General features: G+C 59.9%; 2 protein-coding genes across 3 annotated transcripts in view; both read right to left on the bottom strand.

The window, feature by feature from the left end:
* Positions 1-7,057, bottom strand: part of FAM20C (FAM20C golgi associated secretory pathway kinase) — a 63,279-nt gene extending 56,222 nt beyond the window's left edge. Inside the window, 3 exon segments of the mRNA XM_017892253.1 lie at positions 4,587-4,765; positions 6,493-6,967; positions 6,970-7,057. Of these exon segments, the coding sequence (XP_017747742.1) occupies positions 4,587-4,765; positions 6,493-6,967; positions 6,970-7,057 (742 nt within the window).
* Positions 7,058-10,896: 3,839 nt separating this feature from the next.
* Positions 10,897-14,545, bottom strand: LOC108543523 (uncharacterized). Of its 2 annotated transcripts, XM_017894024.1 has the most exons (3): positions 13,666-14,545; positions 12,380-12,627; positions 10,897-12,194 (listed from the first exon to the last, which is right to left on the bottom strand). In XM_017894024.1, the coding sequence occupies exons 2-3, from the start codon at positions 12,612-12,614 to the stop codon at positions 11,452-11,454; spliced, it is 978 nt and encodes a 325-aa protein (XP_017749513.1). In that variant the 5' UTR covers positions 12,615-12,627; positions 13,666-14,545; the 3' UTR covers positions 10,897-11,451. The 2 variants fall into 2 exon arrangements, with proteins under 2 accessions (XP_017749513.1, XP_017749504.1); XM_017894015.1 differs by having other exon boundaries at positions 12,380-14,545.
* Between the last annotated feature and the right edge of the window lie 891 nt (positions 14,546-15,436).

Raw genomic sequence — 15,436 nt, 5'->3', positions numbered from 1 at the left:
TTTTTTTTTTTTTTTTTTTTTTTTTGGAGATGGAGTCTTGCTCTGTGCCCCAGGCTGGAGTGTGGTGGCGCGATCTTGGCTCACTGCAAGGTCCGCCCCCCCGGGTTCACGCCATTCTCCTGCCTCAGCCTCCTGAGTAGCTGGGACTACAGGTGCCCGCCACTACACCCGGCTAGTTTTTTGTGTCTTTTAGTAGATACAGGGTTTCACGGTGTTAGCCAGGATGGTCTCGATCTCCTGACCTCGTGATCCGCCCGCCTCGGGCTCCCAAAGTGCTGGGATTACAGGCTTGAGCCACTGCGCCCAGCCCCAAGATTCTTTAAAGGTGGCAGTGGCCCGTTACCAGGCAGCCAGGAGCCTGGCTATAAATAAACGTCTGCTGGCCCTAACCAGCCGTCCTGCAGGCCACGTGGAGCTCCATGAATTGGATTGGGTGGTTCTAAGCAGGGGGTATTTAATGCAGCCATTCTGAGGGACTCCCAGGCCTCGTTCTCCATTACAGCAATATTTCTGGGCTCATGTTTAATAGTAAGATGAATGACTTGAGATTAAAGCAAGCACCCAGGGGCCAGACAGCTGAGGGGACAGAACTCGGAGCCTGGAGCACGCAGGTGCTAATCTTGGACAAACCTGCTTTTAGAGCCTGAGTTTCCCTCATTGTGCAGCGGCGGTTGGAAGGCAGGGCTGGCCTTTGAAGGCTACCCCTGTTCTTGGTTGCAGGACCTGTCTAGGGGCACCAGGCTCTACACCTGCCTGATTGGCTTGGCGATGCCAAGGGCCCAGCCAGAGGCTGCTTTCTCAAGCAGCTGGGTCTTCACCCAGAACCTCCAACTGGGAGTTCATACTCAGAAGGGCCCTCAGAACAGCCGTGGCTGAGTCAGGTCAGCCAGGCAGCAGCAAGCGGGGTCAGCAAGCAGGTCAGGCCCCTTCTAGGACAGAGCACATCCTTCAGGGACACTTGGCCTGGCCCAGGCCAGCCCCCTTGTGCCATTCCCTGCAGACCAGGAGACATGGGCCTGGGCATGGAGCAACTCCGGCGGCACGGTTGGTTCCCGGCTGAGGGTTCTCTGCTTCCTCAGGAAGACAGACCTCTTCACAAATGAGAACTCACCTGTGAGCATCTCCAAGCCCAAGGCAGCAGGGAGTACAGGGCCCAGCATCCAGTCCGAGACCCTCACGAGGCTCAGGCACCTGCCCAGCTCTAGCTTCCCCGGATAAGAAGGATCAGCCCGCCTTGAAATGCTGCCGCCGTACAAAGACCCCACCCAGCAGGTGAGCTGCCCCCAAATACTACTGCCTCCAAATACCCACCCAGCAGGCGAGCTGCCCCCAAATACAACTGCAGTGGAGACCCCACCCAGCAGGAGAGCCACCCCCAAATACTACTGCCTCCAAATACCCACCCAGCAGGAGAGCTGCCCCCAAATACTACTGCCTCCAAATACCTACCCAGCAGGTGAGCTGCCCCGAAATGCTGCTGCCACAAATATCCACCCAGCAGGTGAGCTGCCCCGAAATGCTGCTGCCACACAGACCCCACCCCGCAGGCGAGCTGTCAGGCTCTGCTCTCACATCTTTACTCGTATTTGCACATTTAAGCCTGAACAACCTCGTGAAGCCGGCACCACAGGTCCGGGCTCTTCTTCAACATCTTTGGGGGCAGAAGTATTTGGGGACTGCGAGTATTTTGATGACGAAAGCACACGTGGTACGTGGCTGCCGCTCATGGCATGCCCACACGGCTTGGGGGCAGAACCCCACAATCAAACACACTCCTGTTTCTCAGAGGGACACGTGAATATTCACTGTGAGAGAGAAAAATAAGGATTTTAACTAGCCTCGGCGTTCTGCCCCCAAATCCATTCAGCTTGAGTCAGGTTTGGCTAACGAATGGGTTTTGTTTGGCATTCAGATTTGTAAGTCAGACGTTACGGGGTCCGGATTATAACTGTCTCTATGTTCTCAGCGAGAAGCCAGGTGCTGGAGGGGTTCATCCATTTGCCCAGTTCTGCTCTGGCTAGTGGCCGGCAGAGCCAGGATTCACCCCCAGATCTCCTGGGCCAGAGCCTGCTGTCCCGCCTGGGTGATGGGGCTGTGTCCGCTCACCTTCCTCGCAGGCCCTGCTTGGCCCTGCAGAATGATTGTGGGCACCAAGCCTGTCCTCAGATGGGCCCCCACCCAAGAAGACAGGATTAGAACCAATGTGGCCAACGTGGTCTAGGAGGCGGGCGAGCGAGATCAGCTCGGGCAGCCCTTCGGTAGGCACAGGACTTAACCAGGGCACACCCAGGCGGAGGCCACACCAGAACCCTGGGGCAGGGATTCCCTGGCAAAGGCTCCATCCACACCACCGCAATGTCAGGCAGCCTGGGCACCACTGCCCTGGGACAGCTGGACCAGAGGGGGGTGGCAGTGACCCAGGGCTAGCCTGTCCAGATAGACAAAGGGCTCCTAAGGTGGGCAAAGCTGCCCCAGGTCCCAGGAGGCCCCGCACTCTCCCTGAAGCTGCTCTAGGAGCTCCTGGGCACAGAACTCCCGCACCTCTGCAGTGCTGGTGTTGGAAAGCTGACTGGTCCCTGAGGGATGTGGTGAGCTGCAGTGCCTGCCAAGGGCCTGGTGGCCTTTGGAATCCACAAAGCGCTCCTTCTGCCCAGACCCTGCCTGTGCACACGAGGGAGCTGTTGTGGAAGGCCACGCACAAAGTACTAGTTAATATTTTACAAGCTTGCTCACGTGCACCATCTCATCCTATCCTTGCGTTGATCCTACGTGGGGAGACCCCGCTGGACGGACGCGGAAAATGAGCTGGAGAGAAGCTCACACGGACAGCGGCATGTGAGGTTCACCAAACGTGAGTGCTGCGCCTCCCGAACGTCCTGGCTGGTGTGCAATGCTCTTGCATTCCTCTCCCTGCCACGACGGACCCCACCTGGAAGGTGAACCGCCCGACGGACCCCGTGGAAGGTCCTCAGCCCCTCCCAGTGGAGTCCCCTCCTCTCCACACGCCCTGCCTGGCGTGCGTGGCTCTGAAGTGCTCATTCCTCCTCAGGACCAGGCATTGCGTGTGTGCCTCTTCCGGAGACTGTCGGGTCCACAGAGGCAGCGGATCTCCTTGAGGCTGAACTCATCCTCAACTCCCCACCACCCAGAAACAGGTCCTGACAGGCAGGAGGTGCCGGTAAAAATCTGCTGACTGGACTGACACATTGATCGATGCATCAGTATTTCCTTAATGGCCACGCTCACTTTCGGGGGCAGAAGGGACGTTCAGGCTGTGGCTGGCTGCAGGACTGCTCCCCAGCACAGCTCGAAGCCCTCAGACCCCTGCAGGGGCAGAAGAAAGGCAGAGCTTTCATGGAGGGGGGCCTTGAGGGAGGGGGAGGTGTTCAGGTTCCTCCCAGGCAGCACGGAGGGAAGAGGACCCCCAGCTTGTCCAGCTGATCTCTCTTATGAGGTGAGCTGATCACGGAGTGGGGAGAAAGCTGCAAGTTCTCTCTTCCCATGACCAGGTGAGTACCCAGCAAACAACTCAGCACCTGGCAGAGACAGCCAGGAACAGCCCTGCAGGGCTCTGGAAAACCTACCTGCCGGCCTGAAAGGGGACACCTAAGTCCTGTGTCAGCAACTGGACAGAACCCCAGGCTGCCGGGACCCTCAGCCCCAGGGCTGCTTCTGAGACACACACGCAGCTAATGCTTGGGACAGCTGGCCTCATCACGCAGCGCAAAGAAAGCCCTGCCTTCAGGCTTTCCCAGCCTCTGCACCTGCCCACTGTGTGCACCCAGGCCCACTCCCTGCAATCCCCGGGGAGCAGCCGCTCCCACCAAAGGGCCTCAGCCCTGCCCTCACTGCCTCTCCAAGCACTGGTGACAAACGGGAGCTTCACAAACAATTGCCTACAAGCTGAGAACAACGGCACCAAACCTCCACGCTCAGAAGCTGCAGTGGCACATTTTCCTGAAATCAGCAACTGGATGCCCTTTTTTGTCCAATTCAGCAGATCCCAAAGGACCTGGAGACGTTGCCTTCAAACTCCTCCATCCAGGAGGCCCAGGCCTCCATCCTGAGCTCTGCCTACGTCTCCTCAGTATGAAACCGCATAGCGCCTTGCTGAGCTCTGACGAAGGACGACTACAAAACCACAAGAAGCAGGCTCATGGCTATCTCCCCCCCCAGCCAGGGTCGTGTGCAGAGAAGCAGGAGAGTCCCATGCACACGGTCTCGGTGGAGGGGTCACCGCCGCCAAGGATGCCCCTCTAGTCCTCTACCCCAGGAGGGAAGGATGCTGTCGTCCAGTTGGCACCCCAAGGACCACCCAGGTAAGGAGGCAGAGCACAGTGGACGGGCTGTCCAGGCATTTCCCAGCTCATCGTGCAGCAGATCAGGGGCACATCCAGTGCAAATGCACACGAGATGCGAGACTTCTGTCCCTCCGCGCTGCCCGTGCAGATCGCTGCAGGAGGTTAAAGCTGCAGTAATGAACAACGGCCTCCCAGACCTCTCTAACGCACAGCCTGCCCCGGCAGCCCTGACGGCAGCCCCAGCCGGCACCCAGATGGCCCTCAAGTGCACCCAAGGGCACCTACCCACGCTGGTGATCCTCTGGGAGCTGAGGTCGTGCAGCAGGGCCTCAATGGCTGGGTTGTGTCTGGAGTACAGCTCGTACCGGTTGATGCCAATGTGGAACTTGAGCCAGTTGGGATAGGAGTCCGCGGCTGCCTCCCCGGTGGAGAGGAATTCTGCACCTTCAGCACCCACACGCGGCCTGCAGGGAGCAGCGAGGATGAACATCAGCATGGAAAGAACGGGCCCGTGAGCCGGATGATGGGGGAGAGGCCACCGACGCCAAGGTTTTTAACTCTGGGTTCAAGTCAGTACAGATGCTACTGAAGGTGCCTCTGCTTAAAGAGGGCCCTGCAATGTATGCAGTTTCTTCTGTGGCTGCTCTGCTGCCAGTTAATAACACGGTAAAAGGCCTGTAATTCTTATTCACCCTCTGGAGCTGCCACAGACAGCTATAACTACAGCAAGACTAATCCCAGGACGTCAGCACTGCCCTGCCGTCCCTGCCACATCTGTCCCGGGGTCACCGAAATGGCCCCACCGTGATGTCAGCTGGGGGTGCCAGGGGCTGCTGGCTCTCCCTTGGAGTAGAGGGGAGAACATACCATTGACCACAGACTGCATGAAAATCACAGACACGCCCAGTCTGTCAGGAACCTTCCCCAGCTCTCTGCTTTTGTTCCAACAACCAGGGGCAGAATGATGCAAGAGGCTAAATTTGATTTTAATGAGAGCAGCTTGGGTGGGGAGAGAGGAAAGAGGCAGCACTCTCTCCAGCCCAGGCTCCCATGGAGGACCCGCCGCCCACGCAGCCTGTCCTCACATCTCTGGGGTCAAGGGACAGTTCTGGAGGAAGGACAGGCCCTCTGTCTGCCTGCTGGGCTGAAGGGAAATGTGGAACTTGTCCTAGCTCGAATTCACCTAAAGCTGAGGAGGTTCCTGCGGTGGACGTGGGAGGGGGGCTAGGATCCACTTCCTGGCCACTCACTGCTCTGGGTGGCCGTCTCTCCCTAGGCCGCTGCTCTGGTTCTCAAATTTCCGAGCATTTCCTTGAACCTGACCAGCAGGCAAGGCTCAGAGGCTTTCAAACAGGCAGTGTGTTTAGACAGAAGACACTGGGCCTGGTCACACTTCAGGGGAGAAGGGACTTTCAGCGGGATCTTTTGGAAGGCTAGTCTCCCGTCTGCTGCTGGGGTAACCTTCTGCAGGGAGCTACTTATTCCGGCCTTGCTGTGGTTAATGTTCCACTGCTTCGGGTTGTAGTATCTGCTTGTTTTGATCTGTGTGGTGGAGGGAAGGGCCGGGGGATGGGGAAAGGGCTTAGCCAGGACAGTTTAAAGAGATGTTCCCTGCATGGCTTCTTGCCCTTTATCCAGCCGTCATCTCTTTGCAGCCAGCACACCCGCCGCCCCTGCTGGGTGGGACCCTTTGTTGCACCTCATGGCTGCCAGCAAACCCCTCTGATAATTCTGCTCCAGCCACTGGGTTTAAAAGACTCAATAGGCACATCCTGACCTTCTCCAAGGTGCCCACCCAGAGCACCCTTGCCAAGTGTCTGAAAGCCCAGCGGCAGTCTGGCCCCTTCCCCGGGGAAAGGCCACTGTCCTTCCCTCACCAACCCATTCATTCATTGCCTGACCCCATTTCCCAAGCTGATGGCCAGGACTCGCTTCTAAAGGGCGCAGGGTCTGGCTTCCTCACCAGCAACCACAGGGGCACGGCTCCGACCACCCGGCAGCCCCTCCCAAGGAGGAGGTCATTCTGGAGACAAAGGCAGTGCCCTGAGCTGGGCGGCTGCCTCCTCCCATACCACACTCCCTGCCCGACCTCTTCCTTGGGGAACGGCCTTTCGGGGCCCCTGAACCTCGCTGCACCGTGCCTTGGGCTCACGGCTCCCGTGGTGGTGGGCACCTGCCAGACCCCACTCACCAGTCCGGGCTTTCCACCGCTTTGGGGCTGAGCCTGCTGTCGCTGTTCACATTGAACAGGACGTCGTTCTCCGTGAGCGGCGGAACCGCCACCCGGTAAAGCGGGTGCTCGAACAGCCTGGCCAGGAGCGAGGTGTCTCCGCCGGGGCCGGGCGGCGGCTCGGACTGACGCGGGCCTGGGTCTCGCAGCAGCGGCCGGTGCGCGGGGTCGTGGGGTCTCCGGGCGCCGGGGTCCCGCCCCCGCAAGGCGCGCTCGGCCGCCTCCGCCGCAGGCGGCAGTTTTTCCAGCGAGTGGGACGAGAGATTGGAGGAGGGGTCGGAGCTGAAGTCCTGCAGGATGCGGAGCGTGTGCTTGTTGGGCCAGCCCGCGTCGGCGGCGGCGGAGGAGGCGGCCGCGGGGCTCCCCGGCGCCCCAGAACTGGGCCAGCCGGGCGCGGCCACCCTCGGGCGGCGGCTCGCGCACGAACAGCCGGGCTCCCGAGGGGCCGCGCGCACGCGCCGCCCAGCGGGGCCAGCAGGTCCCCAGGCGAATGTGCAGCGCCGCAAAGGCCACCCAGGAAGACCATGAGGATGAAGGCACGCGGAAACCGGCGCACCAGGTAATCATCTTCATGGCCCGCGGCGGTCCCGGCCCGGGCTGGAGCGCGTTCCCCTGGCGGCCCCTCTAGCGCGGCGGGCAACGACGCGGCGCCGCTTCAGCGGGTCCCAAGGTCCATCGGCCGGGCGGCTACCAGCTCCGGGCTTGTGCCCGGGCCGGAACCGGCGTTGCAAGGGACGCCCGCCGCAAAGCGCTGGGTCCCGCGCCATCTCGGGCTGTCCCCGGCTCGGGCTCTCCGGAGCGGCCGCGCCCTCAGCCGGAGCCGCAGGGGTCCCTGGCCGCCGGAAAAGCCGGGGGCGCCTGGGGGCGGCGGGGGGCCGCAGCAGGGGGAGCCCGGCGCTCCGCAGAGGCCCCGCGGGGGCTCAATCGGCGCGCGGGTCCATCCCGGCCGGGGGGCGCGACGGGCCCGGCGGTGGCGGCGGGCCCGCAGCGACCCGATTCCCTCAGCGCGGTCCCCCTCCAGGCGGCGGGCGGGAAGGCCCGCTCCTCCGGGCCCGGGCTCTGCCCACCGCGCGCCTGGGAGCCCGGGGCTGGGAGGGCGAAGGGCGGGGGTGGGCAGCGGGAGCGGCCGGCGGGTCCAAACAAACAATGGCCGCCCCCCGACGGCAGCTCCTGCCTGGCCAGCCTCTCGGCCGCGCCCCCGAGCCGGGCCAGAAATATCCGAGCGCTCCGCGAGCGCCCCCTCGCAGCCGCCCCAGAATTGGCGGAAGCCGCCCGCCCCGCGAGTCCACGGCTGGGCCTGGGCCGGCTGCGCCTCCGCTCCTTCCTCTCCCTCGCCCGCCCCCGACGCCTCTGCGGCTCCCGGCCCGCTCAGGGAAGGGCGCCCCGGCCCGCGGCTTGCCAGAGGGAAGCGGCGGAGGCTGGGAGGGCCCCGCTCGGTTCCGGCCAGGCAGCAGCTGCGGGCGCAGTGGGGGTCCGCCCTGGCCCGCTTCCCGGGACCGCCCGCACAGGGCCGCCGCCGCCTGCCAGCTGCAGCCTCTCGGCCCTCTCCCCGGAAGGAGCCCGGACCGGGGCCCGGCCCAAGTCCCTCCGGAAGCCGCGGGGCGTTCGCGCCGCCGGGTGAGCCCTCCCCGCGGGCCCGGCGGACCCGGCCCACGGCCCGTCTCAGGAGGAGGAGGACGGAAGGCGGCCCCGCGGGAGACCCGAGAGCGACTGGGCAGACCCAGGGGACGCCAGGGCAGTGGAGCTCCCGGCACGGTCCCCACTCCGGGACGCGCCCGCCTGTAACCTCCCCGAACGCCGGGGCCCGCTGGGGGCGCGAGGGGCTGGTGGCGGGGCGCCTTCCTGCTTGGGGCCGAACGGGGTTGTGAGTGCCAGGCTGTGCATGAGGGGGGTGTGTGGTTGTTATGTTGGTGGTGTGCATGAGTGTGGTGTTTGGGTTGTCCCGTGTTGGTGGGCATGAAGAGTGTGTTTGTGTGGGTTTGTCGTATGTGTTGGCATAAGTGGTGTGTTTTTGGTGTATGTGTGGGTGCAGAGTGGTTGTGGTGTGCATGAGGTGTGTTTGTGGTGGTGCATAAGTGTGTGGTGTGCACGCGAGTGCATCTCATCTGCAAACCCACACCCAGGGGCAGCGGTGCTTGTACACGTGGCTTCTGCCCAACTGTCAGTCTTCTGGCCCCCCCAGCCCCAGTAGGGAATAAAGTTAAGTGGATGATCAGCCTAAGTCCTAGCAGGGGAGTAAGTGTGGGAGAGACCCCACACCCTGTCCCCCAAGCCAGCTGCTTCCCCAGTGACCCAATGCCGGGGCCGTGCAGCCTCTGCAGCAAGCCCAGGCCCGGGGGCTTCACCGCTGGCGTGTTACCCTGGGCCCTCCCTGCCCTCTTCCTGAGCCTCAGTTTTCCTTTAGTGAATCAGGGCATTGGAGCCCCAATGTCCTGAGGACTCACTCATCTCTGGAGCCTGGCCCAATGCCTGGCAACTCGGTGGGTGCCCCACTAGAACTTAATAAGGGAGAAGTGGGGCTTGGCAGTGGAATCCATGCTCCCTCTCAGGCCAATCTAAAGTGAGTGAAAGAGCTGGGTGCTGGCCCCCACCTTTGGAGCTGGACTGGAGGCGTGTTGGGTGGGCGGTGGGTGACCTGGAGCGGGCCGCCCCCCGCCCCCCCCCCGGGACAAGCAGCCATCCCTGTTGAGTGCCCTTCATGCCTCCTCCACCTCACAAATGGACAGCGACTCGTGTGTAGACAGGTCCAACCGAGAGAGGCCAAGGAGGATGAGGGGGAAGATCCCTGGGGTGCAAGGAGAGTCCCGGGGGAAGTGGAACAGCAGGGACAGAAGCCTGGCAGGAAAAGGGAAGGTCTTGGCCCGTGTTCTCCCAGCCCAAGCAAGGGTCTTCCCTTGGACTGGGTTCTTGTAAGGCTCCTGCCCCCCATCTCTCCCGTGGGCTGCAGGACCTCAACGCAGAGCCTCTGGCTAGTGTCTCAGGGCAAACATGGGGTACCAGAAACCCCATGGACACATTATCCAGCTGTGGGGCCCTTGTGGGAGATCCCTGGGCACTTACTTTCCAACTGGCCGCCTCTGCCCCCACCTCCCCAGAGCAGGTTCTTCTTTCGGAGCCCGGCTGTTATCTGGACCTGTGTGGACCTACTGGACGCCTCCCCTCCCTCGTCGCACAGGGGTCCTGGTTTATCTCGTTGTCCGCTCCCTTAGAACAGTGGCCCCCTCGACTTGCCAAATCCTTCAGAAGCACCCCTCCCCTGCCCCACCACCAACAGCAACCCCACGTGTGTCTGAAGACGACTTTTCTTCTGTTCCGTGTTTATTGTTTATCTCCCAAAACGATAAGCACTCAAAGTAATGACAGGAGTCCTCCATTCAAGAGTTTGGGCCCCTGAGGCCGGGCAACAAACAGGCCCGCTTCAGGAGGGACCACAAGCCCCCTCCACGGTGGGGACCAGGCGCACAGGCTGCCGGCAGCACGTGGACAAAAAAATTCCAGAAGACAGGACTCCACGGAGGAGTGAGGGAGGAACAGCGGCCCCCTCGGACAGACCCTTCTGCTGGGTGCCTTTACTGGGCTCTGAGGGATTTGGTGGTTCAGTCCCGCCCGTCTGTGGACACCGTGGAAAACAAAGAGAAAACAGACACAACAACTTAGAACACACATAGATACAACCAGAAACACAGTATACAACACACGGACACATCAAGATACACACATAGACACACACAGAACACACAGATACACATATGTGGACCATGATTACAAGACCAGATACTGTAGACACACACAGATAACAGATACTGAAACACATGGAACACAGACATCCCGCACTGCACGAGGTACCAGATATAGCATGGACACACAATACACATAGAACACAGATACACACATAGACACACAGATGATACAGCCATAACCCACAGATACATGGACACACACACGGAAGCACAGAATACATAGACAACATGGACAGACACAGAACCATGTAGACACCACATGGACATACAATAAGCATATGGACACACAGGTAATCCACATAGACAAGACACAGATCTATATAGATACACAAAGACCATACCACGAAGTACAAAAATATAGATGCCGACACATAGACACAGATTAACCGTCAATGCAATGACAGACACAAAGACCAACACCATACACACATAAACCTTACATAGACACAGGTACACACAGATATAACACACATACACACATATATACACACAGGGAGACACAATATACACACAGACAGCATGCAGACACAGATATACACAAGAGATACATGGAACCAGAAGACACACACATTCAGGACACACACATAGAACAAAGAAACACACAGACACACAGATACTCACGTGACACACACAACAGCCACACAGGTCCTGAGCCTCCCTGGGCCCTCCCTTGTGCGGAGGCAGAGGGGCTGGCTGCTGGGGAGGGCACCTGGGGAGGACACGCCCCGTCAGAGACCAGGGAGTGGCTCTGGGGACATTTTTCTTCCAAAGGGGCTGGAGCTCCAGTTAGCCAAGGTGAGTGCCAGGTGGTGACAGGAATGACGTAGGAAAATAATACTGGGCCCGGGCAGGGAGGGCCGCCTGCCCTGGGTGTGAGGTGATTGCTCTTAGACCACACGGTCTGGGAAGGCCTCCAGGCATGGCTTTGCACAGAAGCTTGTACCTGAGGGCTCAGCCCCTTGGAGGCCTGTGGGGCTGGAAGTGCCAAGGCTGGGGCAGGCGCATGTTTGACCCTCTGTGGGCAGAGAAGGCCTGTGAGGTGGGCATTGGGTGAGGGGCCAAGTAGCCTCTGTCAGGTCCGCAGGTGGGGCCGGGCTGTGGGTTGTGTCCTGAGTGAGGGGGCTGTGGGAGGGCTGGGGACAGAGGGATGACCCTGGGGCTTGGATCGAGAGAGGCTCACTTAGGGTCCAGGTGGGTGGGTCTGAGGAGGGCTGAGGGTGGGGCAGGGAGAGCAGCTGTGTGTTGAGGACAGAGGGAGGTCCAGCCGGAGCCCCGGAGCCCCGGGACGGGCTATTGTCTTGTGGATGTGTTGGGAATTAGGAAAAAGCTTGTGGATTCCGAGGCCTCCGTGTGCAAAGCCCTGGGACAGACGAGGTCCCCAGGGATGAGGGGGACAGACAGGGTCCCCAGGAGTGACGGGGACAGATGGAGTCCCCAGGAATAAGGGGGGACAGATGGGGTCCTCAGGGATGAGGGGGACAGATGGGGTCCCCAGGGATGAGGGGGACAGACGGGGTCTCCAGGAATGAGGGGGACAGATGGGGTCTCCCAGAAATGAGGGGGACAGATGGAGTCCCCAGGAATAAGGGGGGACAGATAGGGTCCTCAGGGATGAGGGGACAGATGGGTTCCCCAGGGATGAGGGGGACAGACGGGGTCCCCAAGGATGAGGGGTCAGATGGGCTCCCCAGGAATGAGAGAGACAGATGGGCTCCCCAGGAATGAGGGGGCCAGAAGACCTGAGGGCTGAGGACCAGGCCCGCCCCTCCCGCACCACCAGACTCCAGGAGGGCACTGGTGCTCGTAATTGAAAGTCTTGGTGCAGCTGGGGGGCGTGGAGGATCCCTGGGGGAGGCTTCGTGCTGCAAGGTAGAAAAGCAATTCTCTCTGCACCCTTCATAGGCCTTGCAGTTGACACAGACCCTGTAACGCAAGACAGATAAGAGGAGAAAAACAAACAGAAGCTTAATAGCATGTATACCTTGGTCTGCACGGGACGTACTCAGGGGACAGACTATGTCTCAGAGACGTGGCTTGGAGCTCAGGCTTAAATACCACGTTCGACAGAAACAAAGAGAAAGGGTGTGGGGAGGGGCCCAAGAAATTACCCCAAACTGGGGTCAGGCCTTCTCGTGGATGGGCATCTCTGGTGACTTCCAGCTGGCCTTCTGGCTCAGGGAGGGAGGCACCCTGGTGAGTGCAGATTCCTGTACGGGTGCGACTTTCTCTCACAGAAGAGCAGCTTCCACTCTTGCTTGCAGAGTTTCTCCTGTGGCTGCAGTTTCTCAAAATAAGCCGCTCAAAATAATGCTTATGCCAAAGAGGCATATTTTGGGGTGGCATATTCTGGTCTGCTCTACATGGAAACGAACAGAAAAATGGGGCAGAGGCTGGGGAGGGGAGCAGGACCGACTTCCAGTTCCCAGACCTGAGTGAGGGAACCTGAGGCTGAGCTCTGGACTTTGGGGTCTGGAAGGGGTTCTCTGAGGACACGCGGGGAGTGGGGGAAACAGCTGCCTCCTCAGGTTTCCCCCAAGGGATCCTGCCTGGGGAGACCTGGACTGGGCGAGGCTTGGCAGCTGCCCTGCAAGGAGGAGGGAGACAGGGCTGCAATGGGAGGTGTGGGGTTGCTGGGATCCCACCCGCGGGTGCTGGGACTGGCCAGAGGACACACGGCGATTTCCCAATGGGCCAGGAAGGAAGGAGGAGCTTTACAGGCAGAGCATGACCCCGCACAGGAGGCAGAGGCAGAGTCTCCAAGTGTCCCCGTCAGGTCCCTGGGGCTGTGGCAGGGGAAGAAGCCGCAGTACCTCCTGCCCTTTAAGACAGGAGAGGCTGTCGTCCCCGTGTTGCCCAGCAGCTGGTTGGAGCCCAGGACTCCTCAGAGGAGCCAGCGCCTGAGCCCTGAGCTGCCAGCTGGCCTGGCTGACCCAGGAGAAGGAGGCTGCTGTGCGTATAAGTAGTGAGGTGTGAGAGGAAGCACAGAGCCGTGCTGCTGGTGTACGAAGGAGAAAGAAGGAAGCCTGTCTGAATGGCTGTGCAGGGGATATTGGAAGAGAACTGAAGGAACTCACGCAGTGCTCGTCTGTGAAGGGTGCACCACAATGTATGGACGAAGGTGGGAGAGAGAGATGCTGGGCCATAAAGTTTGGGGTGTGTGATGGCATGGAGGAGAAAGCCTCCTGGGGGCTGTGCCCAGAGGGGTGTGCAGCCCACCAGCAGATGGAGTTTTATGTGCCTCCCACCTCCTGCCAGGGGCCCCCCACGACTCCCTGAGGCTCCATCAGCAACAGGATGGCGGGTTTTCCTTCCCATGTGGATGGGGGACGTCCCAGCCTCCTGGATGCCCTCCTGGGATGGGACAGAGGGGAGCACCACCTGTGCCTCTACTCACGCCTGGCCTGGAGTGGCCCAGCGGAGGGTCCGGGTGGGGGCGCTGGAGGGGCCCTCACAGCTCAGGCCTGGCACCTGCACCTTTCTGGATCCCACGATGTTTTGCTAAGAATCACTCATCCAAGACCTACCCAGAGGCTCTGGAGCTGTTTACCACAGGCCAGCTCTGGCCGCAGGCTATTCTGGGAGCCTGGGGGGGCTGGGAGGAGGCTGGGGCTCTGGGTGGCAGGAGGAGAAGGGCCGTCTTGTCCTTACTGAGCGTCCAGTGAGCGTCAGATGCTGCACTACATACAATTCTAATCCTGGCCTGGCGAAGCCAGAGCAGGACAATATTCCTCCGTCCCCAGGCCTCCTGCTTGGCTGCAGGTGCTGACAGGGAATGGGCCTGGCTATCGGGGCTCACAGAGGAGCCAGGAGAGACACTAGCAGGATAAATGTGAGCTCTGCATCTGCTGGGCTGGGTTCGAGGGACGCGGGGTGGCTGGGGAGGGTGGCGCTGGTCCCTCTGGCTGCTGTCACTGGCCGGCCGGCCAGTCCACCCCGACGCTGGACTCCTGGGCTCTCCATTCCCCATCCACAGTCTGAGGGTCTCTGAAAAGATAATTCATTTGTTTTCATTAAAAGCAACAGATCAAGAAGCTGAAAACACAAGAATAAAACAATGTAAATCTTGACTTTATTTTGTATCCCTCACATACAGGATTCACATTCTATTATACACGGAGTATCCACAAAAACTGACCACATTTTGCTCGTCATAAAAATATCAAGAAATTCCAAAAGGCAGACAATCTAGTCTGTCAGGGCGTCTACACACACACTCACTTGTGCGCAGGCACACACGCACAGTCTATAGCTTGTTCTTAGACACAGTGTGGTATAAGGAAACAAAAACTGACTTTAAAAATATTTCTACCTGGGCCAGGCGCGGTGGCGGATCACGAGGTCAGGAGTCTGAGACCAGCCTGACCAACATGGTGAAACCCCATCTCTACTAAAATTTCAAAAAATTAGCCAAGCGTGGTGACAGGCATCTGTAATCCCAGCTACTCGGGAGGCTGAGGCAGGAGAATCACTTGAACCTGGGAGGTGGAGGTTGCGGTGAGCTGAGATTCGGCCACTGCACTCCAGCCTGGGCGACAAGAGCGAGACTCCATCTCAAAAAAAAAAAAAAAAAATGTCTACCTGGAAATTAATATCACAAAGAAAAACACTCATATGCAATTTCTGGGTTTTGAAGGAGCAAAAGGGGCATCACTGTCTGTGTTAAGCGAACACGGATGGGAACAGCACCTGCCGAAATCCGCAGGACGCCCGCGGCGGCGCTCGGAGGAACGGCAACCACGTTCATTAGAAAATGATAATGACTGAACAATCCTTGAGGCCAGCACCGTGGCTCACACCTGGAATCCCAGCACTTCTCGGTGGCTCACGCCTGGAATCCCAGCACTTCGGGAGGCCGAGGCAGGTATATCACCTGAGGTCAGGAGCTTGAGAACAGCCCGGCCCACATGGTGAAACCCCGTCTCGACTAAATATACAAAAATTAGCTGGGCGCGGCGGCGGGCGCCTGTAGTCCCAGCGACTCAGGAGGTTGAGGCAGGAGAATTGTTTGAGCCCAGGAGGTGGAGGTCGCAGCAAGCCGAGATCGCACCACCTCACTCCAGCCTGGGCGACAGTGTGAGACTCTGCCTCAAAGGGAAAGGAAAGGGAGGGAAGGGGAAAGGAAGGGAAAGGGAGGGGAAGGGAAGGGAGGGAAGGGGAGGGGAGGG

The sequence above is a fragment of the Rhinopithecus bieti genome, unplaced genomic scaffold (assembly GCF_001698545.2).
Source record: "Rhinopithecus bieti isolate Rb0 unplaced genomic scaffold, ASM169854v2 scaffold_1017, whole genome shotgun sequence".
Lineage (NCBI taxonomy): Eukaryota > Metazoa > Chordata > Mammalia > Primates > Cercopithecidae > Rhinopithecus > Rhinopithecus bieti.
The sequence above is the reverse complement of the archived record's forward strand: the minus strand, read 5'-3'. Positions and strand labels throughout refer to the sequence as shown.

Excerpts from the sequence above, each read along its gene's own strand:
- LOC108543523 (XM_017894015.1), bottom strand. The coding sequence starts at position 12,614 with ATGCCACCCCAAAATATGCCTCTTTGGCATAAGCATTATTTTGAGCGG. Across the intron at positions 12,195-12,379 it reads AGGCCTGACCCCAGTTTGGG|GGTCTGTGTCAACTGCAAGG; the intron begins GTAATTTCTTGG and ends CTTGCGTTACAG.